Source organism: Kogia breviceps, chromosome 7 (genome assembly GCF_026419965.1).
Source record: "Kogia breviceps isolate mKogBre1 chromosome 7, mKogBre1 haplotype 1, whole genome shotgun sequence".
In the NCBI taxonomy this organism is placed as follows: domain Eukaryota; kingdom Metazoa; phylum Chordata; class Mammalia; order Artiodactyla; family Physeteridae; genus Kogia; species Kogia breviceps.
The window spans coordinates 38,033,211-38,059,244 of record NC_081316.1 but is presented as its reverse complement, the minus strand read 5'-3'; the positions used below and the strand labels follow the sequence as shown (position 1 = coordinate 38,059,244).

At 45.6% G+C, this 26,034-nt stretch overlaps 1 protein-coding gene across 1 annotated transcript; it reads left to right on the top strand.

Annotated features, from left to right (window-relative positions):
* Positions 1–12,759: 12,759 nt before the first annotated feature.
* On the top strand, positions 12,760–23,689 carry LOC131759559 (L-lactate dehydrogenase A chain). Its single transcript, XM_067038113.1, is given in 10 exon segments — positions 12,760–12,873; positions 12,876–13,028; positions 14,168–14,173; positions 15,147–15,296; positions 17,100–17,217; positions 18,190–18,363; positions 19,177–19,350; positions 20,016–20,133; positions 22,128–22,251; positions 22,950–23,689. Coding segments are annotated over 10 exon segments (1,281 nt in total). The 5' UTR covers positions 12,760–12,774; the 3' UTR covers positions 23,115–23,689.
* The last annotated feature ends 2,345 nt before the right edge of the window (positions 23,690–26,034 follow it).

Sequence of the window (26,034 nt, the reverse complement as noted above, 5' to 3'; positions counted from 1 at the left end):
GTTTGGTGCTTCAGTCAGGGTCCTGGCAGGAAATAAATGGCACCCTCAAATTGGGTGATTTAAGGAGATTAATAAAGGGACAGTTTTCCAAAGTGTAGGCAGAGTAGAGAGAAACCATAAGTTATAGTGCGGTATCCTAGTTACCAGGCCTAGGCCTGATGAGGCGATGGAAAGAAGTGGTTACCAGGAGAGAAGAGACCCTGACAGGAGTTAAGGGACACAACCCACCCACAGTCCCACTGGGAGGGCTCCATCTCACTTTCCCTCTCCCCCAATCTCTGCAGGGAAGGCAGAGGGCATGGGGGCACCGTTGCTGTGTGGTTCCTTCAGGTCAGCCCCTCAGAACCCAGAGCAGGGTGGAGAAGAAGAGAGTGGACCTGCAGGGCAAATAGAAGATATCCAACATCACAGCCGAGCAGGGTAGTAAGGTTCCCTTAACTTTCTTGACCAACTTTTCTTTCACCACTTTCCAGTTGGCTTGATCTTCTAACACTGCTATGGCCACTTCACTCCAAACTCTGAACAGACTGTAAAACCCCTCAGCTGGCCCTTATATTTGAGCAAGTTACTTAATGTGGATTAGAAGCTCCATGTGCCCAGGTCTGTCGAATAGAGGACGTCCACTGGGGTAACGGGGGAAGCCGCTTTGCCAGCCAGGTCTCTCACATGTCAGTATTTGGGGAACTTTTCTCTGAGACCATTCAGTCTCTCCAGAGGAGGAGCCTCTGTGTCTCTACCTGGAAGTATAAGCCTGGAGACTAGCTTTCTGGTAATTGCCTCAGGAAGGGGGTTCTCTGTCTATAGACATTCTCTTATGCCCCAGTGCCTCTCACCACTGTGCTTGCGTCCTGATTGCATTTCCCCAAAGAGTAAACCCCTTATTTTCAGTGAGGGTGGAGGCAGGAGGCAGTCATTTTGTTGCGCAGGTGGGGAAGGAATCCGGGAGTCTCCAGTCTCTTAGATCCCTTGTTTCAGGCCCACACTGTACTCCTATCTTCCTTAGAACTTGTTCCCTCCAGCTCCTGAGCCCGTCCAGTGCAAATCAGCTTCCATCTCTTCACCACCTCCCTCTGTGGCCACTTAGATTTCACTCTCGTGTTAGTCACACTGATTTCAGCTTTCTAAAATGTGTTTGACAGACCTCAGCTGCGGTTGTCTCCTCTTCCAGTCTCTTGGTCTTTGTGTGATTATACGTTTGTATGTTCTTTTCCCATTATTTTAGTAGGATTTGGGGAAGGAGCTAAGATAAACATATGAGTTCAATCTGCCATGTTTAACCAGAGATCAACTAGTGTTGAATCTTGGTTATTTTAGTGTTGAGGTGAATGCTCACCATTTCATGACTAAAGGCCCCCGTAAGATGACTGCTGTAAACCGACTGAAAAAAAAGGCACAACCTAAAAGTTGAGAAGTATGTTTTATTTGGCAGACATACTGAGGACTTAAGCCGGGGAGACAGCCTCTCATATAGCTCTGAAGGATTCTTCTGAAGAGGTAAGGGAGGAGCCAGCATATATAAGAGTTTTGCAAAAGCAAACCAGGTAGTTGAACATCAAAAGGTTTCTGCTAATTAAAGAAAAAACAAACATCTCAAGTTAATGAATTTAGTGCTTTTCTCTGTATGGAAAGGTGCAAGAGTCTGGGCTCACTGAAATCATTCCTTTGATATGCACCTCAACTATCTAGGGCCAGCATACTGTTCTTTTCCATCCTGAGTCCACTCAGGGTGCACCGTTGGGAGTGACTGCAGTGGCTGATGACTTGATGGCCACAACATCCTTTGTTTATTGATTTGTCCAGCAGCATTCTTTGTCCACAACCCAAACCCCTAGTAGCTATCCTCCATTCCTTGTCATAGAGCAAGCCAAAGTTTCTGAGCTCGTGCTTTTTCCCCGGGTGTGTGTGTGAGCATATCACATGATCCCACTGCTAAGCTGTTCACCAGCCCAGTGTTTTCTAAAGTATGGTTAGCACACCTCCAGGGGGTTGAGTAAATATCAGATGACTGAGCATTTCAAATTTCTAATTATATAGTTATATATTTTAATGTGTGTGTATATATATATATATATATTTAATGTAACTGGCATATCAGGCACATTTTTGCTAGGGATAAAGCTAAGTAAAATAGGGAGTCAGTTTAAAGAAGCATGTTGAATAGAGTAGTATGGGTGCTATTCAGGAATGGCAGACATTGTGACAATGACTGATATTTGCTAAACACCAATGCAGCTGAGTTGCAGCTAGCTAGTGCTACATGATCCAGAAAGGAGACTTAAGAAGCACATTTCTTTCTAAAAAAGCCCTAGGGCCTTCCCCCAGCTGGAATGGAAACTAAGGATTGTCCAGTGTGGGCATCTCACTGTTTGATTTTGTGGAATGGACCTAGAAATCCTTTGGGCCTGGTTGGAGTTAGCCAGTTGTGAGTTGCAGGGTGTGGGCGCTAGAAGAGCAAAGCTGGCCCTTAGAAACTGCCTCCCTCTTTAGAGCTGCATTTCTGCCCCCAGACACCTCCCTTCCTTTGCACCTTTGCTCTTGCGGCTCTGAGATGCACGGTGATCACATGGGAGGGGCTGGTCACTGACAGAGCATTCAGTTCTCAGCCTCAGGGAGGCCACTCGCTTGTCTCATAACTGCCCCTGGCACAGCTCCAGCCCAGATTAGGCAGCGCAGGTGGGGAAACAGGTGGTATCAAAGGTCTCTCCCAGCTCCTAGAGGTCATCCCTCTTCTTAGATTAGGGCTCTTGAGAGCTTCCCAGAAGTATCTTCATTTCAACATTCCAGATTACCCCCCAGGGATCGAAAAGGAAGCTAACATTTATTGGACACCTACTGGGTGCTGGGGGCTTTACGTTTAAACCTCACAACAACCTATGAAAATGGTATTATCCCCATTCTACAGAGGCCCCATGAGAGGAAGTAGTTTGCTCAAGTTCTCATAGTGAGTGGTGGAATCAGGAGTCAAACCCAGGGCAGTGTGAGGCCAAAGCAAAGAGCCATACTGAGGGAAAGACAACAGCAGGCCTGTCCCCTGGAAACATCGGCCTCACCCTGCTGCTGTCTGGACATTGCATGGCTGCCTCTCTTTCCAAACTGTGAGAGAAACAAAACCGAGGGAGGCCAGGGTCTCGCGGGCAGGGGCTGCCTTTCTGAATCCATGCAAGGGGCAGAGACCAGCCAGCGTAGGGTGGCCAGAAACAACCATGTGCTTTACATCATAAGCTAAGGATGCCATAAAAAACTAGGAAACTTGTAGCCACTCCCTGACCAGCCCAGCCTTGTATATACAACCAATTTTAGTAGTAGGTAATAAAGTCTCTTTAAAAAAAAAAAAAAAGGATAAGGCAGGCATTATGTGCAGGTTGTAGAAGATCCTCACCTGAGGAAGGGGTCAGCCTCGGCCTGGGTGCAGGGCCAGCAAGAATGCTCTGAACCAATTAGAGTCTGAAATAGATAAAACAAACGGTCAGAGCAGTGACCACAAACTTGCCTCTCGCCTCAGCTCATTTCCTGAGATAGGAGTATGGTTTATTGAGCAATTTCCTTGTTTTTCTTATTTCGAAGATGCATAAGGCTTAGAAAGTGACTTGCCCAGAAACATACAGGCAGCAGGAGTCATGTCGGGGTTTGAACCTGACTGGCTCCCAAAGCTGAGGTTCCCATGGGGACCCTCTTCTTGAAGGACAGTAAGTTTGGTGCAGCAGAGGAACGCAGTACAGATGGAGGCTCTGCCATCTGCCCCTCCTCGTCCCTTAGGAGATGTGCAGAGTATCTCTCCAAGTGGAGGAGTTTGCAGGGATGTCCGTTTTCTGAAAGGCCTGGACAGAAAGACAGGGCCCTCCTCGGAAAGGGTCAGTCTGGGCTTTGTTTGCCCCAACGTCTCTGTCCCAGGACTAACAAAATGGCAGGAAAACAGGCTGACAGGAGCTGTCCGGGATGATCACGTCGGCCCCCGGCGCATTCCTGCTGTTCAGAGCAGTGAGGGAGGGGCCTCCGTGCAGCGATGCCTGGTGTCAACTTCGTTGATCTTCTGCTTCATTAGGTCAGTGAGAGGCTGCGGCTTCCCCAGAGAGCCCTCTTCAGTGTGGCCTAGCAATTTCCTGAGAGGAACTCCCCGTTGTCTCTGCTGTCACGGGCAGTAGCTGCACCTGGTCTCCCTGCAGAAAACTTGCCCAGATGCCACCTGGCTTTCATGTCTTTGAAGCCTGGCTATAGCACATCTGGCTGTGTGACTTTGGGCAAGTGCCTTCACCTCCCCAAGACTCAGTTCCTGTTTCTGGAAAACAGGAGTAATGATGTGCCCTGCTCCATGGGGCGGTTGTGAAGATTAAACAGTACTTTTAAAGGGTTTAGTAGGAGTGCTGGGGACGTACATATTAAATGTTCAGTAAACATGGGAGTGATTATTATTGCAATGCTCACAAGGCTGGACCCGCGAGGTTTGGTGTCCTAGCACTGACTAGGAAGCACCCTTCAGCATCACAAGTAATTTCAAAATAGCTCAAATCCCAGGCTCGCCCTTTGGCAAAGTGAGAGTGGAGGTGACAGTGATGTCCATAGCAGCATTGACCAAGAATTCTCCTTACTCTCAAATCTCCTTTCATCAGTCAGCAGAAGTTAAGGCAACTCTTTCCCAGTCTTCCACCTCCACTGCCTCCAAAATTCCCTTGAGACATTTTCTCTTCCTCTTTATTATACAGATTAACATCCTGTAGACCCCAATCCTCCCTTCCACTACCAGTCCAAATACACAGTCTTCCCCAACCAGGTATTGATTCTGCATCACAAAAGCCCAAAGCACAAGTTGAGAAAAAACCGAACTCCCCTCAGAGACTGGGAAAAGAAGTTGAACAGGAGAAGTACTACCCCAGGGCGCAGGGAAGGCTCTGAACGTTGCCCGGTCCGCTATCCACGCAACTGAATTTCAGGCTCCCTCCCAGAGATGCGCACAGAGGGCTGAGAGGAGGAGTGGGTCATACCAGGAGCAGTTCCACTTGGCATTCTGATTTGGTTTTCTCCTGGAAACGGAATCTCTCTGAAGAGGCCGCCCCAGTTCTTGACACTGCGGCAGTGAGTTTTAGCTCCATCTCTGTTCCCGGGGCACCCACCCTATCTTCCCTCTCACTCTGGAGTCTTTGACTCCACACTGATAAACACCCACCCTGGTTTAAGAGCCTGCCAGCTCCTCAAATGCCTCAGGGGCCATTTTATGGTGTAGGAGTAACAAGGACCTGGGATTCTTGCCTAATCCATGGCAAACTATCTCCTGCATCACCACCACCGCCTCTGCCAGGGAGAGCGAAGTCTAAAGGCAACTAACACATTGTGCAATTTTCAACTTTCACCCATTACCCTAAAGAAGGTTTACCACCAGAGCCCCGCAGTCTACCCTGAGAAATCAATTCCAGGTCAGGGGGAGCAGGTGGACTCCAAAGAAGAGCCTTCCTAGCCTGCCCCGTTCCAAGATTTTGCTCAGAGAACTCCTGCTGGGTCTGAAGTCTTCCAGGGAAACCCAGCTGGGCTTCCTCCCTAGGCTGTTCCTACGTTCCAGACACGACAGTGGGGTGTGATGGGCCCGAATGACAGTCAGCCCCACTGGAGTCTGCAAGGGAGCCCTGCCAAGGATGCTGGCTCTGGATGTCACCCAAGGCAGAAAGCTGTGGCCCCTGGTTACCATGGAGATCTTGGCAGGCTGTGCCCATCTATGGCTGCCAGGCAGCCTCCCTTAGGAAATGAGGAGGAGAAATTTGGTTGCTGGAGAACTAGCTCAGCCTGGGGGAGACTCCATGACATCATAAGCCTGCAGCCGAGGGGGCTGCAGAGGAGGCTGAGGCGGGGAGATCTGTGAGAACAGCGCTCTGCTGAGGCGGCTTCCTGCAATCCTGTGGCTTCAGTGGCTGGGATGTGGCCTCCTGCAGAGCAAGGCCTCTCCGCCCAGCTGCCAGTCCCAAGCCAGGGCTTGTTTGAAGAGGCTCTGGTACAGTGGAAAACCCCAGAAGCCAAGCCGGGAGTAGAGCCACACCCACAGTGCCAAGGAAGCAGCCGAGGCTGGTGGAGAAGGCCGTGGTGTCTGGTGCGGGGGAGAAAACGCTAGACTAGTCAGGAGGTTCCTGTTTCTTAGTCACCACCCCTGAAACACTAGGGTAGAGTCAAGAGCACTTCCCTTCTCTTCCCTTCCTTTCTTCCAGCCCTACTTCCCCACTGCGCAATGACGTCTACCCTGCAGGCCAATCGGATTGCTGAGAGGCCCTGAAGTGTAAGCAAAGCAGGGGCAGGTGTGAGGGGCTGATCTCCCTCACTGATTCAGTGGGTAAAGGAGGGCCAAGGCTGTGAGGGCCTCTCCTAGGCTTTCATCCCTTCTGTGGCTAAAACTGGAAGATCACCTCAGTTAAAATGTCATTTAAGGCAGCCTGATGCTGCAAGTATGTTTGTACAGAGGGCAGAGCTTGGCCCTGCACACATTTGGGCTTTGCCAGGCTAATGGAGCACCAGGAAGAGGGAGGCTGATTAGATTATTAGATACAGCCCTGAAGCAGCCCTGTGGGCAGATGAGCTGTCTGGACCTTGGGGAGTATTTATCACATTTATCCTTTGATATTTGGAGAGCAAAGGGCTAACTGCTTTCCAGGCTGTGAGGCACCCCAGGAAAGACAGAGGGCAGAGTAGTGTAGGAGAAGAAAAACTAGACCAGGAGTTTGAAATCCACCTGGCTGTTTTCCAGCTATGAGGGGACTGAAACAATTACAGTTTTTGAGGTTTGGTAGTCTCACTAGTAAAACAGAGGTCAAAATTCTTGTTCTGCTTTCCTCTCTCCGTTGAGGTGAAAATGCCTTGAGAGAATGGATATGAAACCCACCCCCCCCAAGCTACACATAAAAGAAGGCCCGATAAACTTTGCCCAGCTGCAGAGAAGCCTTCTCCATGTCTGTACTCATCACAGCCTGTGGTCCCTCCTGGGCTTCAAAGGAGCTCTCTTTTGTTCCTCTTAACAGAATCCCAGGCTCCCTTCTGGTACCCTGGAAAAATGAGGTGGGGCTACCTTTTCGGGTCAGGGTGCTCTGAGCAGGCTCAAATAACAGGGCAGAGGGCCCCTTTCTCCAGTAGAGACTGCGTTGTGAGGTGCAGCTACATGAGTTCCTGTGTACCCCAGTTTAAACAAAAACCTAGGACCCAAATTTCAGTGAGGGGGCCCTGCAGTCAGCAGCTGCACAGCTAAGAAGACTTCCATTCATTTCCCACACCTAGCCCCAGGAAATTACCAATACACCTCCCTGGTGGTATTCATATTTACAATTGGCTTGATCGTCTTGGACTTTTAGAGGAAATTGCCCTTCTTTTTTGAGCTAGGCTTTGGAATGTAATTCTCCATTTGGTAAAGTTTTGAAACATCTACACAGGAATCAAAGAGAGATGGGTTCCTATTATCAGTAATTCACTTTCAAAGCCCTGTGAGACTGTTTTTTATTAACAATCCAATACCCACTGGTGCCTTGGGAATTTTGGACTCCGTTTTGGAGCTAATATGGGGACAAGAGAGTGCCAGGCATGGATTTCCTGTTGCCATGGGTGGAGCCAGGAGCCTTGGATGTCTGTCTTCACCCCCATAGTAGCCCCAATCACTTTCCAAAATAGGGGGCGGCCTTTGCCATTGAGTCTTGAGCAAAATTGGAAAAATGAAGGTGTGTGTGGAGGCTCATCTCCTTAGCTCAGAGCCTCCCGGGATGTTTGAACTGGAAGAGAGAGACCCTCTTATGTTTAGAGGCAGGGATGCTGAGACTGCAGAGGGAATGTGACTGCCATAATGTCACCCAGAGGTCCATGACAAAGCTGGGACAAGAACCCCAGGTCAGGGTTGCCTCTTCACCAGGTTTCTCACTCATCTTTGCCAAGCCACCACTGTCACTGTCCTTGCCACCCAGCCTGTAAGAGGGAAAGGCTGTCGCAGCTTCCCACAGTCCCCCCCTGCTGTGATTAGATAAGGGACATCTTCTGTTACACTGGGAATTGTCTGGCTTGGAGAGGCCCTGGGACTCCCTCTGCAGCACTGATTTTGGAAGGCCTCAGTTTGGGAGCCACTTATATTCTGGTGGCAGTCTTTGCCTTGGAACCCGTCAATGGGATGGAAAGATTGAGGCTTAACTCCCTGCCAGGGAAGGATGGAGAGAAAAGGGCACAGGTCTTATCTTTTTCCTGGGGTAGAAAGTGGCTGGAAGGGTAATGCCTTAGTCCATTCAGGCTGCTATTAACAAAATACCATAGATTGAGTGGCTTATAAATAACAGAAATTTATTTCTCATGGTTCTGGAGGCTTGGGAGTCCAAGACCAAGATGCTGGCAGTCTCCAAGTTCATAGATGGCAGTCTTTTTGCTGTGTCTTCACATGGCAGAAGGGACAAGGGCTCTCTCTAGGGTCTCTTTTATAAGGGCACCAACCGCATTCATGAAGTCTCCACCTTCATGACCTAATCACCTGCTAACAGCCCCACCTCTAAATATTATACTATTCTATTGGGAATTAGGTTTCAACATATAAATTTTGGCGGGACACAAACAGTCAGTATACAGCAAAGGGAATTTAGAGTTTCTGAGGGGATTGTTAGGGGATCATGTGAGGAATGAACTCTGGAGGGAATGACAGTCTAGGCCAAAAAGGGAAACAGAGGCAGCATCTAGTGCCTGAGGATGAGCCAGCTTGGAGGAGGGGAGAAGAAGGAGTTGGGGGCAGGGAGACATCAGGATAGCCGAAGAGATGGCACCCAGGAGAACTTGAGGAGTCGGGCTGGAGTCTTCAGCTTCCCCTCCCATCATGCTAGAAGATGCGATTCAGGGGATGACATGAAGCAGTCTCCCAGGGGCAGGCACCTGCTCTCTTTCCAGAGGGAAGAGCCTCTGCTTTGGCACATAAGCAGAGATGGAAGAGGCTATTTGCATCTTGGACCCTGCACCTTAGGAAAGCCCTCAGCTTTGCAACTGTGGAAAAGGTGAAAAAAATGTCAGGCTGTCAGCGAGCATTCAGAGGTGCCATGGGGACATGTAGGGTGTGTCAGAGAAGAGTATGTTTTGTGCAGAGGTGGTTGGAGCTGTGTGCGTTCTGAAGCTTTCTGTTGTGTAACAATGTCCTAACCCTCAACCATCGCCTTTCAACCACCTTGCTTTCACCTTATCTCTCCCATTTCCCCAAAACTTCAGTGACTTCCACTGACCGCCAAAAACAAAACCCCCAAATTTCTCAGCCTGGCATTTAAATTTATTTATTTATTTATTTTTGGCTGTGTTGGGTCTTCGTTTCTGTGAGAGGGCTTTCTCTAGTTACGGCGAGCGGGGGCTACTGTTCATCATGGTGCGCGGGCCTCTCACTATCACGGCCTCTCTTGTTGCAGAGCGCAGGCTCCAGACGCGCAGGCTCAGTAGTTGTGGCTCACGGGCCCAGTTGCTCTGCGGCATGTGGGATCTTCCCAGACCAGGGCTCAAACCCGTATCCCCTGCATTGGCAGGCAGATTCTCAACCACTGCGCCACCAGGGAAGCCCTCAGCCTGGCATTTAAAGCTAAAGATTCACCAGACATACCTTGAATTTCCTGTCTCCAGGTATTTGTTCTCTGCTTTCTCAACACCTGATCTTCATTAATTGAACTCTTTTTCTAGGCTGAGCTCAGATCCCACCTCTTCCAAGAATCCTTCACTGGTATCCCTGGCTAAAGGATCTCTCTCTCCTCTGAATACGAGAGCAATATTTTCTACATCTTATGTGTTAATTTACATTCTATCTTGCACTTTAACTATAGAGGGGGATGTTGTTGGTTTTCTCCACTAAATGGTGGAGAAAGCTTTGAAAGCTTATAAATTTGTCTTATTCATTTTTGTATCCCTAGCACCTAGAATGGTGCCCTTTACACAGCAGGCACATAATTCAAAATACATTCATTAAACAAATAAATGCTGGTGATGTGGAGATGAATGAGAAAGTTTCTGTCCATTAGGAGCTTACAGTCTATCGAGAGAAAGAGATGCACAGCAATAAGAACTAATTTAATATAAAGCCCAAGGAACAGCATTTGATCTGTGGAGGTGTGGGGTGTGGGTGGGCAGGGATGGTGCAAAGGGCATCATGTGGGTTGAAGGAACCACCCAGGTGGAAGTGGTTGGCATATTTGGGGAATGTGGTAAGTACCCTTGGGATTGGCATGAAGGAAAATAGGAGATAATGCCAGAGAGGGATGTGGGTACTGGATCATAGAAAGCCTAGTGTGCCTTTCCAAGGAATTTGAATTTTATCCTGGAGGCCACTGACTGAGGAGCCATTGAATGTTCTTGAGGAGGAAGATAATAGATACTTATTGGATAAAGGAATAACTCTGTGTTTTGGGTAGACACCATTCTCTGGCCAGAGTCACTTTAGGAAAATCTTATGTTGGATAGCACCCATTCTCTGAGGCCAGCCTGTGCCCTGGTCAAACCACCTCTCTGTGAGATTTTTCCCTTTTAAAGAGGCCACCCCCCAGAAAAAAAAACTTGGTCAGGGTGAGAAGTCTGTTCTGCCTTCTGAAACAGTTTCCTGCCCCACCCTCAGCTTTGACTTTTATACAGAAATTCTTCTGTTTGGACTGCATTAGTCAGGATACTGTATTACTCAGGGTTTCTCCAGAGAAAGAAAAAATATATATAAAATGAGACTTGTTATAAAGAATCGGCTTATGCGATTTTGGAGGCTGAGAAATCCCACGATCTGCTGTCTGCAAGCTGGAGACCCAGGAAAGCAGGTGGTATATATTCCAGCCCAAGCCAAAGGCCCGAGAAGCAAGCATGCCAATGGTGTAAGTCCCAGCCTGAGGATGCGGAGACCCATGTCTCAGCTGCAGCAGACAGGCAGAGACACCCACTGCCACCCACTGCCTCTCATTGAAAACTGAGCCTGGGACTGGCTTGGGCCCCCTATATTTCTTGACCTTTGTGGAACTGGGGGGTAAGGGGTGAGGGAGGGACGACATCCTATACAGAAGAAATATCACAGGCTTTGGAGTCATCAGCCTGGGTTAAAGTACCAGCTGAAATCAATTATTAGCTGTAGGACCTTGGCAAAGTCAGTAATCTCTTTGAGCTTCAGTTTTCTTATCTGAAAAATGGGGATAATTATGCCTGCTCCAAAGAATTAAAATGACACATGAGATGGGGATTGCCTAGCTTGCTGCCTAACACACAGGAGGTGCTGAGTAAATGATACTTGTTTGATTCGTATTTGCAGAGTTAAATAGAAGATCCTGTTCTACATGAAAAGAGGGAAGCTGTGCTTGGAGTGAGCTGTTGTTAGGTGCCTTAATTTAGGGGACTGCAAACTTTCTGCCTAGATTATCTTCAGAGGTTGTCCCAGAGCCCTCTTGGTGAAGGTTCCTACCTGTCTCTCCAGCCTAACGTCTGCTCTCCATGCTCTGCCTTCCTGCTCCGGACAGCTGCGGTTGGGTTGCATTGATAGGAAGCCAGGGGCCCAGCCCCGACTGAATGAGGACATTGTTGCAAAGACTGAGGAACCACAGACACTGTTGTAGTCCTCCCTGCCCTGAGGAACCCTGGAGAACCTGTGGCTGGCCCTCAGCCCCTCCAGCTGTGTGTCTGGGGAGACAGCCTAGGTCCTCCCCAAACCTCCTGGCCTCCTCTGGGCTTCCTGGAGGGACGGGAAAACAGGATGTGCTAGAGAGATGCCCTGTTTTTCTGAAGATGAGGTTAGAGTTTTCCCTTCAAAACCAAGGAAGCCATGATTAGGGATCTTTCTCAGAGCTGGTGGCTAAATTGGTGCCCCAGGTGCAGGGAGGACATAGACTCACCCATGCCCTTAAGAGACTCACCCGCAGGTGGAAGAGCAGAGCCCCACACACCTCGAAGGCAAACAGGTTTGAAGGATGTATAGACTGGTGTGGTGGAAGCAGAGAGGAGGGAGATACCGACTCTGTAAGTGTATGTGGCGGGGGAGTGGGGGGAGTAGTAGAAGATGGGTACAGCTGGAAGAGGTGGAGGAGGAAGGCCGGCCGGGAACCAGCGTGAGCAAAGGCCTGGAGGTAAAATGAACGTGATATGCTACAAACAAAAACCAAAAAAACCCCCCACTGTTCTTGGGCGTGGCTGGGACACAAGGTGCTGGGCCGGTGGGGCAGTAGGGAGTGCAGACCAGAGAGGCTGAGGCTTTACATTTTTTTTTTTTTTTTTTTTTTTTTTTTTGTGATACGCGGGCCTGTCACTGTTGTGGCCTCTCCCGTTGCGGAGCACAGGCTCCGGATGCGCAGGCTCAGCGGCTATGGCTCACGGGCCCAGCTGCTCCACGGCATGTGGGATCTTCCCGGACCGGGGCATGAACCCGTGTTCCCTGCATCGGCAGGCGGACTCTCAACCACTGCGCCAACAGGGAAGCCCGAGGCTTTACTTTTGAATTGTCGGGCTTGGAAGGTTTAGCAGTAGGGGGGCAAGCGGGGTCAAGTTTTGGAAATCGCTCGACTTAGGTAAGCCGACTGACGGTGTGCTGGGCATTTTCTTTCTTTCAACAAATATTTGTCGAGTGCCTATGACGTAGAAGCTGTTCTGGGCACTGGGCAACAGCGGCAAAAATTCAGATCGAGCCTTCCTTGAGAGTAACTTTCACATTTTATGGAAGAGGAAATTGAAGGTCGGCTTGACCCCGGCTGATGACTCTGGCCCGGACTTTTGTGCGGAGGTAGCGTGGCTCCGGAAAGCCTTTTAGATGTCTCGGCGCACGTGGGTGGGTCGGTCAGCCTGCGGGTCCTCAGGATGCGCGCGCGCCGCCGGGGCTTCTCAACCGCCCCGCCCGGAGCCCGCCTCCAGCGCAACCCACACGTGGGTTCCCGCACGTCCGCCCGGCTCCCCCCGCTGACGTCAGCCTCGCGGTTCTATTTAAGGCCCCTCCCTTTCTCCACTCGGAGTACCCGAGCAGCTGCCGCCAACTTCGGGTCCACTGCAGCTTGCCGCCGACGGCCGCCCGCCCGCCCGACGTGCACTCCCGGTACGATCGGGCCCGGCGCGCAGTGCGCCCGAGGGGGAGAGCGACTGCTTCGAGCTAAGCTGGCCCCGCGCTGCCTGCTCACGGGGGGGGGTGGGCGCTGCTTCCCAGAGGCAAAGTCCTGAGACCTGGGCGGTGGCTCATGCCACAAATGGGCTCTGGGCCCGGCCGCACCCTGCTTTGGCTCTGAGTGGGCACAGTGGCCTCTGGCCGGGCTGGGGAACCAAGGAGGTGGCCGCACCTAACCTGAGGTCGAAGGCCTGGGTGGATGCAGAAGGACCCGGAGACTACAGGTCTGAAGGGTGGGGGTGAGGGCATACCTCCGGGTTCGAAACGAGCAAAACTGCACAGAACTCGAAGTCGGGTTCCGGGAGTCCATGGAACTGAAAAAGCCTCAGCAGCCTGGGGCAGCTTCCTGGAAGCCGGAAAGGCGCTGGGTGCCGTTCGGGTTGTATTTTAACCCTCGGACTCGAGAGGTGGGCTCCTTGGGGGCAGCCGCTGCCTGCAGATTAAAGGGCGCTCTTTGCGCAAGCTACATGTGTTAAGCAGCTAACGATGTTATAGGGCGCTATGCTAGACATGGTGCATGCAAATATGAAGCCGAAAGGGTACCAGCTCACCCGCCTTTCAGACAATGTAATGAGAGGAGGATCATCCGGTACCTTCCCCTCCTTTTGACAAATGGGGGAACCTAAGACTCGTTGGGGCATCTCTAAGGTCACAGTGAGTGGGTGGCAGAGTTGGGGCGTAGACCCTCTTCAGGACTTCACCCGCGCCCGTATCCCCACATTGAAGGGAGCGCTGCAGCCCAGAGCTTAGGTTTTGGTGAAACCAGATGTCCGCTTAAAGATCTCCCTTTCCCCCTGTGAGGCTGCCAGAAACCTTACAAGGCTGTCTAGAAATAGCAGTGATTTATAAGACCCGATTCCAGCTTGGTGACTCTGGGCTGCCTGCCTGGAATTCCTCTCGGATATTTTTGCCCTTTGGGGCAGTGTCAAGATTAGACGTGGTCACGCTTTCGGGATGCAATCTACGACAATCTCTCCAGTGAATGCAGTGTAGGTTTGGATTAGCAGAGTCGAAGCCCCCGTCCCCGGCTCTGGAAATCGAGGGTAACACCAAGTATCTATTAACTTTAGGGCTCCAGGCTTCAGGCCTCTGCAGCTTCCTGTAGTAACAAAATTTCCTCATACCGGGCCTCACGCCTTTGCAACGAGGATCACGGCAGAAGCCACACGAGGTGCCTCCCTGTGGGTTGGTTAACAGTCCCGGGTTCCTAATATCACGATTTAAAATCTGGCTCTGGCAGCGCGCCAGGCCGGGGAGGCTGCCAGCCGGGCTTCACGTTGTTCGTGTGTGCTTGGGAGCGCTAGTTTAGTCTAAAGTCTGATTCTGAGCTCACTCAGACCCAGAGAGCAGGATAGTTTCTGGTCACGTCCGCTCACGGGCGGGGGCCTCGCAAGCATCCGCTGTGCTGTCTGGTCTAGGGCCCACCTCTCGGTAGCCGGCGGCCACTAGCACTCTGAAGTGCGCTTGCGCGCAGGGTTACCGAATGGGTAGGTGGGTGGGGGAGGGGAAGCAGCTAATCTTCCGGGTCTGGGCGGGGCGTAAAATCCGCGAGCTCCGCCGCTTTTCGGGGGCGGGGGTAGGGGTGAGGAAGAAGAAAACGAGGGGTTGCGCATGAGCAGAGGTCACCCTGGCGCTGGGCAACGCGGTGAGGCCGTCAAAGGCCCTTTACTCATGTACCTGTGGTCCTGAAGGGGCTTGGCAAGAGTCCGGGTGACGGGAGTAGAGTTGGGCGGGCGGCTCACAGGGATCTTGTTTGAGGAAAGGCCAGCTCCACTTGGAGTGAGTGAGCCCTCAGGAGGCTATACTTACACCCAAACGTCAATATTATTTTTCCACGCCAAGGTGAGGACGTTTATACCAAGATCCTAGTCAGACCAGATCCTGGCATTAGGCCTTTCAATTCTCCTTTGTCTGTCTTTAAGTTTTTTTTCCTCCCCCTTTTTAGTCATCTCTTGTGATTTTTAGTGGCAGCTACCCCAAAAGGAAGCAAAAGAAGCTTTTTCAGAACACCTTTTGGTTAATAAGCGTTAATTTAAAGAGGATGCAGTGACAGTGCACGTTTTTCCCCTTATAGATTCCTTTCGGTTCTAAGTCCAATATGGCAACTCTCAAGGATCAGCTGATTCAGAATCTTCTTAAGGAAGAACATGCCCCCCAGAATAAGATTACAGTGGTTGGTGTTGGTGCTGTTGGCATGGCCTGTGCCATCAGTATCTTAATGAAGGTAAGTGAGAGACTATCACTCTGGAAGCCAAGGATACCTTGACTCCATCCATCCTCCACTCACTCTCCAAGAATTGCATTATCACATTGTATATACAGATATTTAGGTTCATGCACTCACTCAAAGAACTTTATGTGAAACAAACTTGTAAAACATGATGCTATACCAAAAGAGTATCTAAACTACAAAAATTAAAGGTTTTTAGGCTGGAGACCCAGTTTCTTAAATTCACTGTGCTTTATTAACCTGCGTTAGTTGCCTACAAATGAAAAAGTAGAGTCCATGCCTTTAAACAAGCTAAAATTATTTAAAAGTAATTTTGGAATTGAAATTTATATATATACGTGGTAAAAAACTGAATGTGGGAAGTTTTCCACCCATGTTAATCCCCTCTGCCCCCCTCCTTGGATAGCAGTTTTGGTACCAATTATGGAGCTAAAATTTAATTAGAAAAAGAGAACTTGTGAATGAATAAAAAGTACTTTTGGGGACTTCCCTGGTGGCACAGTGGTTAAGAATCCGCCTGCCAATGCAGGGGATATGGGTTTGAGCCCTGGTCCGGGAAGATCCCACATGCCACAGAGCAACTAAGCCCGTGCGCCACAAGTGTTGAGCCTGCTCTCTAGAGCCCCTGCTCCACAACAAGGGAAGCCACCGCAGTGAGAAGCACTCACACCACAATAAAGAGTAGCCCCCCTTCGCCGCAACTAAAGGGAGTGTGCACGCAGCAACGAAAACCCAACAAAGCCAAAAATACATAAGTTAATTCATTTAAAAAATATGGGGGAAAAAGTGCTTTTTACAGCACTCAAACCTGGTTTATATGAAAAAGAAATTGAGGCAGCTTACATATTAAAATATTTTAAGTTCAGGTTTGGAGTTCCTAATAAGAGAGTAAAATGATGAATTCTGGATTCTGAACAGAAAAGGATTGAAATGAGAAGGGACTGAAGGCAGAAATGAGCTATGCAAAGGTCATGTAACTACACAGGTTGCTCTATATGTTCTTAGACCACATAGTATTACCAATTCTTATTCTTTCCCCATTGGTTCAGAAATTGATGTCATTTATTTTTCCCAAGCCTATGAAACACCTGTGATGCCCCCTAACTCAGGTGTGGCTAAGAGTAACTGCCAGACCACTCATTATACTGTAGATGATTAGGGGTAGATCTGCAGCTCAGCTAGTATACCTCTTTGGTTATAGTCCTCATTCCATTTGTATTAAAGCTGTTGCTGGTGCTCCTTGTCTGAGATGCGTCTATGAATTTTTATAGGTTCATCTGAAAGGATATTTTTCACCAACATTTTGTAATGCACAAGTCTGTCTTTATGTAATAAAACTGTTAGTGTTGGTTAATATACGGAAAACATGTAACCAGGGAATGATCCAGAATATCACTTTTTAAAGTCTTAATACTAATCAATATCTATGTAATGGCTAACAACCTAAAATCAATGTGTAAAACTGAATTTGAGAGACTAAATAGAGCAGTTTTACATAATTGGTTGTTAGTCACTGCCAGTCTAGTGTTCCGCTTCTGTACAGTAGTGGTGGACCTCCTGCAGAGTTGCTCCAATGAGGAGAGACGATTGGAGAGAGGGTCAGTGCTTTTTCCTATGTATAGGTCATCTGGGGGTCAGCTCTTAAATGAAGGCCTGCCTCTACTTTGAGGTATGTCCTGGTAATAGTTAATAAAGTAGCTGAACTCTCCTATTCCAGAAATATAGAAATTTTGCATGCCCTTCTAAAGGTTTGGAAATAGCAATTTTCCATTGAACTGAAAATTTTTTGTCTTTTAGGACTTGGCAGATGAAATTGCTCTTGTTGATGTCATAGAAGACAAACTGAAGGGAGAGATGATGGATCTCCAACATGGCAGCCTTTTCCTTAGAACACCAAAAATCGTCTCTGGCAAAGGTTGATTTCAACATGTTTGTATTACACTCTATGATGCTAGACTTAATTCTTTATCAGGCTTGAAAATCCTAGCTCTTCAAAGGTTTCTTTTTTATACAGGATAAGAGAGGCTTTGAACAATTTTGCATTGGTACCTACGGATATCAATGTTTGAATTTCCAGCAAATGGTTTTAAATGGAAATCCAGTTCGTCCATGATGTGGAAAGCATCTGAATTAGAATGTAATTAGCAAAGCTTCGTAGGTCCGTATTTCACCACATTGCTTCAAATATTTAAATATACTTACTTCCACTGCTTCCTTTCATACACTAACACAAGGTTGAGACTAGGGTAAATGAGTCTGTTCAGCAGATATTCTTGGCTTAACCCTATCACACTTTACAGTTACCAGCCAGGAAACAGACATAGGCCCAAATAGAGTCTGTTTTGACACTTGAAAATCATTGACCATTTATCTGACAGGTGACTCCCTTCATTACCTTCAACCCAGGGTTAACCACCCTGTGCCATAGGGTATCTAGAAGCAAGACATGCTTGATAAGTGTGCAGTTGCCCCTGCTTAAAAAAAAAAAAAAAAAAAGAGCCTATCCCTGAGCTGGTATGACCCCAATTAAGTAGTTAAGTAGAAATAGCAGTATGGAAGAGTGTGAGCATTGACCTCAGGTGGCAAAAAATTGGGGGATGTGTCTCATTTGATATGAGTAGGAAATAAATTTTATTTCAGCTCCCCCCATCATAGTTATATAAAGCCAACCACATAACTAGAACCAGAATACAAGGAAGGTGTTGATGTATTCTTCCTCCATGTAAGTGGCCACAGTGATAAAACTCCAAAAAGGAGGAGTCTGGGCATTTATATGCCACATATGCAAAACACTGATAAAACTGTGCATTAAAAAAGTTAACGGAACAAACTTTTGGTGGAGTTTTCTTAAAGGCCCTAATCTGGTTATTGTTTCTCTTTTGTCTAGACTATAATGTGACAGCAAACTCCAGGCTGGTTATTATCACAGCTGGGGCACGTCAGCAAGAGGGAGAAAGCCGTCTTAATTTGGTCCAGCGTAACGTGAACATCTTTAAATTCATCATTCCTAATATTGTAAAATACAGCCCAAACTGCAAGTTGCTTGTTGTTTCCAATCCAGGTGAGACTTTTAATGGCATAAAAATAGATGAGCTAGAGTAACACTGATAGTATCAATATATATCATAATCTGTATATATATTTATTTCTCATATTTTTCATTTTCCTCCTGAGAGTGAGTTTGTGTTTTTGTAAAATAGTTAAGTTTAAAACATTAAAAGGGATACAATGTCATTAATGTAGTCTGCACTTTAAAATTTGTTACTTGCCTAAGAAGATCTTGGATACGTTTATGAATAATTTATTTTAAAACATTTATTTATTTATTTTTGGCTGCGTTGGGTCTTCGTTGCTGTGTACAGGCTTTCTCTAGTTGAGGCGAGCGGGGGCTACTCTTCATTGCGGTCCACAGGCTTCTCATTGCGGTGGCTTCTCTTGTTGCGGAGCACGGGCTGTAGGTGCACGGGCTTCAGTAGTTGTGGCTTGCAGGCTCAGTAGTTGTGGCTCGTGGGCTGTAGAGCGCCGACTCAGTATTTGTGGCACACGGGCTTCGTTGTTCCACGGCATGTGGGATCTTCCGGGACCAGGGCTTGAAACCATGTCCCCTGCACTGGCAGGCAGATTCTCAACGACTGCACCACCAGCGAAGTCCCAATAATGTGTTGTTGATGCACAACTTATTTTCATTAAACTGTACTTCTTGAATACTTAATGTATTTGCTATGTTATACACAGTTTAGAGGTTTAAAAATATTAACAAAAATATTGATTGGTCATGATCAATATCAAGATCTATACAGAGCCATGTATCCTGAGTAGTCAGTCCTTATCTAATAATTCATGTAGTTTCTGTGCCTAAATATTTTCTTCACAGTGGATATCTTGACCTACGTGGCTTGGAAGATAAGCGGCTTTCCCAAAAACCGTGTTATTGGAAGCGGCTGCAATTTGGATTCAGCCCGGTTCCGTTACCTCATGGGGGAAAGGCTGGGAGTTCACCCATTAAGCTGTCATGGATGGATCCTTGGGGAGCATGGAGACTCTAGTGGTAAGCATAACTTATTTTCTCTTATTGTTTTCAAGAAATCGTGTAAAAAAAATTGACAGGAGTATCGTTACTAAATAAGAGCCTAAATCAGATATCCATTCATTAGGGTAGATGGTTTCCAGAAATCTTATCTTTTGGTATAATTGTATGCTAAGCATTGCTAAGATTTTAGCCATTTTGTATGACATTTTTTGGTATAAGGGATGGGGAATGAAATTTATTTATTATAATGGACATATTAAATAAGATGATAGTGCTTAGAATACTTCATTTAATATCACAGCTATTTGGACTCAAACTGCTTGTCCCTGAAAAGGTAAGCCAATCCAAGTGGAGTTTATGAGAAAGAAATCTATTATTATCACAGTTGAGAGATGTTATAATTTGTGCAGAGTTCTCAGTTCCTTATGCCAAGAAAATTCCTCTTATGATCTCATAATATCTCAATAAGTTAGGAAAACAGATTAGAATATAGTGAAAATTCTTAGCTTTACATAATCTAATCAATGAAAATCTAAAAGTTAGAGTATTGGTAGTCTTGACCACCTACCAAAAGGAGATAATCCTCCTTAGATAAGAAAAGACAATTTTAGAAAAATGGGTCAGAATTACTAGTCTGCTGGCTGGTGCATGGGAATAAATAAATTCTGTACTATTTCTTTTAGTGCCTGTATGGAGTGGAGTGAATGTTGCTGGTGTCTCCCTGAAGAATCTGCACCCTGAATTAGGCACTGATGCAGATAAGGAACAGTGGAAAGCAGTTCACAAACAGGTGGTTGACAGGTAATAGATCTCATAATTTGTAACACAGAAGGTTGAAACTTATTATTTTTATTTAAAAGATTAAAAGTTTGGGGAATTTCCTGGAGGTCCAGTGGTTAGGACTCTGCACTTTCACTGCGGCAGACGTGGGTTCAATCCCTGGTTGGGGAACTAAGATCCTGCAAGCCGTATGGCGTGGGCAAAAAAAAAAAAAAGATTAAAAGTTTATTAGCATTTGCATTTGGTTACTCTGTCAGAAAACTTGTTTCCTAAAGCTTTGTTAAAGCTTATAATATAAAACAGGTAAAGGTATTGAAAATCGCAGACCTTATAACGTGGTCAAATATTAAAATGGCAGTTTAAGCCACTAAGAGATATTCAAGGCAGTAGTGCATGCTGACTTGCCAATCAACAGTTAGAGGAGAGAAAGACCATGTACAGCTGGGACAGTCTAGGAAGCCTTGGTGTAAATGTAGAGATTGTAACTATTAAAGGGCTGTGAAGACAGATGCTGAATCTCTGTATAGCTTTATACATCTATGAATCTTTCCCTCATCTTTACAGTTGTTCATTTCTAGTTGTTAACGAACATTTGTAAAAATAAACAGAAAAGTAACAAAAATCGCAGACATTAATGCTACAGTCAGTCTCTTTATTTGCCATAATTATCAATTTATAGTATGATAAATCTTTTCTGTATTTGTAATGTAAACTAAGATAAATCAAGTTAGATTAAGTCTACCCTATTTGAAATTCAGTCTTTACTTCAAAAGCATATGATTCATTTAGTTAGGAATAAGAATTTAAAATCTTATATAAGGACTTCCCTGGTGGTACAGTGGTTAAGAATCTGCCTGCCAACGCAGGGGACACAGGGTTCGAGCCCTGGTCCGGGAAGATCCCACATTCTGCAGAGCAACTAAGCCTGTGAGCTTAGTTGCAACTACTGAGCCTGCGCTCTAGAGTCCGTGAGCCTACTGAGCCTGCATGCCACAACTGCTGAAGCCCGCGGTCCTAGAGCCCGTGCTCCATAACGAGAGAAGCCACTGTAATGAGAAGCCCGAGCACTGCAATGAAGAGTAGCCCCTGCTCGCCTCAACTAGAGAAAGCCCGTGTGCAGCAATAAATAAATAAATAAATTTTTAAAAACTTATAATCTCTGAATAGAAACACAGCTAGCTTACTTATTCAGATTATAAAGTTTTAAGCAAGGTATATATTCATAATGGTATAAAAAATGAAAATAATTAATAACTGTTAGAAATTGTTGAACTAGGGAAACTTTCAACTTAGAGTGGCATTCTCTACTTTAAATAAGGTAGCAATGTGTGGATCTCAAGTTTATGGAATTGGAGAATGAATCATGATGGGTGTAGGCAAGGCCCTCTTATTTGTATTTGTTTAGTTAAAACCTGTTAACGCATCATCCAACCCAAGAAGCGTTGACAGTCGCTGTCAACTTGCTGTAGCGTTTGTTGAGTTGAAGTTAGTTGTCTGCTGGTGCTTGGAAACGAGTGAATTCTGTGCTCCTCCCACTGATCCCTGTGTACCCCTCCCCCAACATACACACTCTTGAGATAATCCCAAGTCAAGCATGCTATATGTAATCTTCTTGGACTTGCATTTTAAAATTCAGTATTGCATTTATAAGAATCATCCACTTTGTTGCATGTGGCTGTAGTTATTTGTTTTCACAGCTATGTGATATTCCATTGTATGAGTATACCACAGTTTATCCATTCTCCTTTTGGAGAGCAATGGGCATGTTGCCAGGGTTTTGCTATTACCAGCAATACTGTTGTGAACATACCCATACGTAATATCCTGGCATACATGTGCAAAGGTTACACTTAGGTATATAATGCAACTTTACTATTTATTTATATAGTATTATTTACTGTAAAAATGATTTATTATAAAGCATATGTTCAGTGAAAGCTTTGTTTTTCTTTGTTCCTCCCACCCTACTTTTCCCTACCCTTCCCTGTCCTTCCCTACACTTCCCTACCCTACAGTGCTTATGAGGTGATCAAACTGAAAGGCTACACATCCTGGGCCATTGGACTATCTGTGGCAGATTTGGCAGAAAGTATAATGAAGAATCTCAGGCGGGTGCATCCGATTTCCACCATGATTAAGGTAGGTCTATGTAGTAATAGGTTTTACTTGAATGCCATTATTTCCTGTTCTTTAAAAGAAAAAAAACTTCTGAGAAAGCAATTAGATTAATGTTAAGTCCTCAATCATTGAATTAAGTGAAATAAATGCAGCTGCAACTTTCTTTTCTGAAAAGACATGGTTGAGCTTTAGGAGTAATGTCCACCAATACTGTGTTCAGTACATAGATACTTGATAACTTGATGACTGAAAAACTACCCAATTTTGTTGAGATGGCTGGAAGACTATAAAACAAATTTTTTCCTTTGGGAAAAACAGAAATCACACTCAAGTTAGAGTTACCAAAGTGTTACACAATAAAAACGGGGAATTCCCTGGCAGTCCAGTGGTTGGGACTCTGCGTTCTCACTGCTGAGGGGCCCAGGTTTGATCCCTGGCCAGGGAACTAACATCCCACGAGTCTCGCGGAGCAGCCAAAAAAAAACTGCAAAGTACGATGGATAATAGCAATAATTTAGATTTTCTTTTAGAATGGAAATCTTGCTGCTATGTTAATGACTTTCTTTTACACTGTTCATTACATCCTAACTGAAAATCTGGAAAGGAATTTCTACTTATCAAGTTGTATTAAGTAAGCTTCCTAATTGTAAAGAATGAAATTCTTGGGAGATCCCAGAATGCATAGAAAAAACATAAAATATTTTTCATTTCGTCCTCAGGGTTTCTATGGAATAAAAGAGGATGTCTTCCTTAGTGTTCCTTGCATCTTGGGACAGAATGGAATCTCAGATGTTGTGAAAGTGACTCTGACTCCTGAGGAGCAGGCCTGTTTGAAGAAGAGTGCAGATACACTTTGGGGGATCCAAAAAGAGCTGCAGTTTTAAAGTCTGATATCATACCACTTCACTGTCTAGGCTACAACAGGATTTTAGTTGGAGGTTGTGCATATTGTCCTTTATATCTGATCTGTGACTAAAGCAGTAATGTTAAGACTACCTAGGAAAAACATCGATTTCCTAACATTAGCAATAGGAATGGTTCATAAAACCCTGCAGCTGTATCCTGATGCTGCCAAGGCACTTATCTTGCGTGGTCCTAAATTGGTTTGTGTAAAATAGTTCTACTTCCTCAAGAGGTACCACTGACAATGTTGCAGATGCTGCAGTTGCCCTTCAAACCAGATGTGTATTTTACTCCGTGTTATATAACTTCTGGTTCCTTTAGCCAAGATGCCTAGTCCAACTCTTTTTTTCTCCAATTAATCACATTCTGGGATTGGTTATAAATCCAGTATTGCATGTCTTGTGCGCATAACTGTTCTAAAGAATCTTATTTTATGTACTGTATGTATCAGAATAGTATACATTGCCATGTAATGTAAAAAAGAAAAATCAACATAAATAATGCAGCCAACTATCTGTTATACCAACTAAAACAATAAATAAACCTTGAACAGTGACCATGCTAATTTATTAAGATACAAAGTGATAAAGTTGTTAATTACATTAATGGGAGCCATTAGGTTATTCTTTTTTTTTTTTTTTTTTTTTTTTTTTTTTTTTGGTGGTACGCAGGCCTCTCACTGCTGTGGCCTCTCCCTTTGCGGAGCACAGGCTCCGGACGCGCAGGCTCAGCGACCATGGTTCACGGGCCCAGCCGCTCCATGGCATGTGGGATCTTCCCGGACCAGGGCACGAACCCGTGTCCCCTGCATCCGCAGGCGGATTCTCAACCACTGCGCCACCAGGGAAGCCCAATTAGGTTATTCTTGGGCAACACTATGATGATTTTTTAAGGGGTACTGTTTCTAATGACCAGACTTTAATAAGAATTAATATATTAAGGGTGTGACTAGATTGACTAGTTGTTTTGTTACCATTTCCATTGTAATCAATTGTTTTAATATCCTAAGGCCCAAAGTATTATGAGATAACTTGATTATAGTGCTAATCATAACTTGCACCCTACAGTTCACACAGGTAACATTCTATACATGAATGTAAAAAACATTATTTGCCGACTGAACATAAGCAGTGGTACTTTGCCACTACAGCGGGACAGAAAGTTTTAAGAACCTTTACTCTCTGGAAGCAGTAACATAATGGTACTTAACAATTTTAAACCAAATAGTCCTGGTGGTTGTCTACTCAAAAATTTTCTTTAGATTTCCCTTAAAATATTTCTATAACTGTGACCTTCTCCTGGCCTAAAAACCATACTTATAGAGGTTAACTAGAACAACTTTATGGTCATCACTCCTCCAGGATTTTTTTTTCCAAAGTTTCCTTGAGAGCTAGATAAGGGAAAGAATTATGTTTTTTTTATTTTTAATATGTCTCAAATGTAGAAGGACAAGACTAACCTGCATAGGCTTGACAATTAGCTGTTATAATAGGATTTGTTTTCCTATAGGCTTTGAAAAAAATAATTGCCTTGATATAATTTACATAGCACAAAATTCACCCTTTTAAAGTGTACAATTCTGTGGATTCACATAGTTGTGCAGCTATTACCACTATCTAAGAACTTTTTAATTACCCCCTAAAGAAATGTGCAATTATTCCTATAGGCTTTTGTAGACTTTGATGCATCTTCAGTCTTTAAAAAAAAGTAATTTACCCTTACTTCATATTATTTCATACAATAAATTAGCCAGTATCAACGTGACAAAAAATGATTAACAGATTTATTAAACTAATCTTTCATGAATTTTCAGATTTAATCTTACAAAGCTTCCTTACTTTCTGGTACATCATGTGTTCCGTGTTCACTGTGCACCTTCCTGCGCCAGGCAAGGGTAGGCCAACTCTGCTAGAAGCCCTGATTGTTTTTACTGTTACATGGTCTCATTTTAAGTCTTAATAACCTTGGGAAGTGGATTAAGCAGGACTTCGACTCATCTCACACAAGTTGCCAGTTAGTGGAGGAAGCAAAGGGGACGTTCAGAACATGTGCATTGGGCAGGTATGAATGAAGAGCCTCTTTCTTCACCTAGAGCAAGAGTTTGGTCACTACTAAAATGACCCTCTTTGGCCTGAGGCAGGTGTAGAGCTTGAATCTGGAGGTCATCCAGGTCAGCTGTCTCTCGCTCACAGCCCTGTGGTAAATGAGGTACAAGGGCCAGGAGCTGCTGTGGAAGGAAGCACACAAAAGTGGTAGTACAAGACCCACAGTCACTACTGCCACTCCTGTGAACCCCTTGCTTGGGGCTGGTAGTAGGTTGTGAAAAGCGCCATAAGAGAAACAGGAGAGATGTAAGGAGCTGATGGTAGTTGAGACATTAGTCAAGGAAAGCTAGAGGAAGTGCCATTTATGTTTGAAACTGAAAATGAGGAATCAACTTTGAGAGGGGCTGGGGAAGAACTTTCCAGATATATGGAACAGGAAAAAGCTGTCCAAAAGCTGGAGGGAAGTGTGGTGAGTGTCTTAGATGAAGTTGGAGGGACAGAAGGTGGCCAAGTCTTGAATGTCTTGTAGGTTGTGGTAAAAACTGGTTAAGTGTAATGGAAAGCCATTGAAGGGTTTTAAGCAGCCTCACTGCATGATCTAGCCCACATTGAAAACAAACTACTGGCTTTGATACAGAAAATAGATTATCCTTTAGATTCTGAAAAGGATTCAAATGCAAGTGATGACAAAAGATGACAAAGGAGGTTGTGTCCCTTCTGTGAGTTATAAATAAATCCTTGGCATAAATTAAAATCATCCTTAGAAAACTACACATGGCCTTTCCTTTTCATTACTACCCTCTGTTCTCTCAAGAGAAATTCAAACTTTATTTCACCACCCAGTCATGAAGTTATA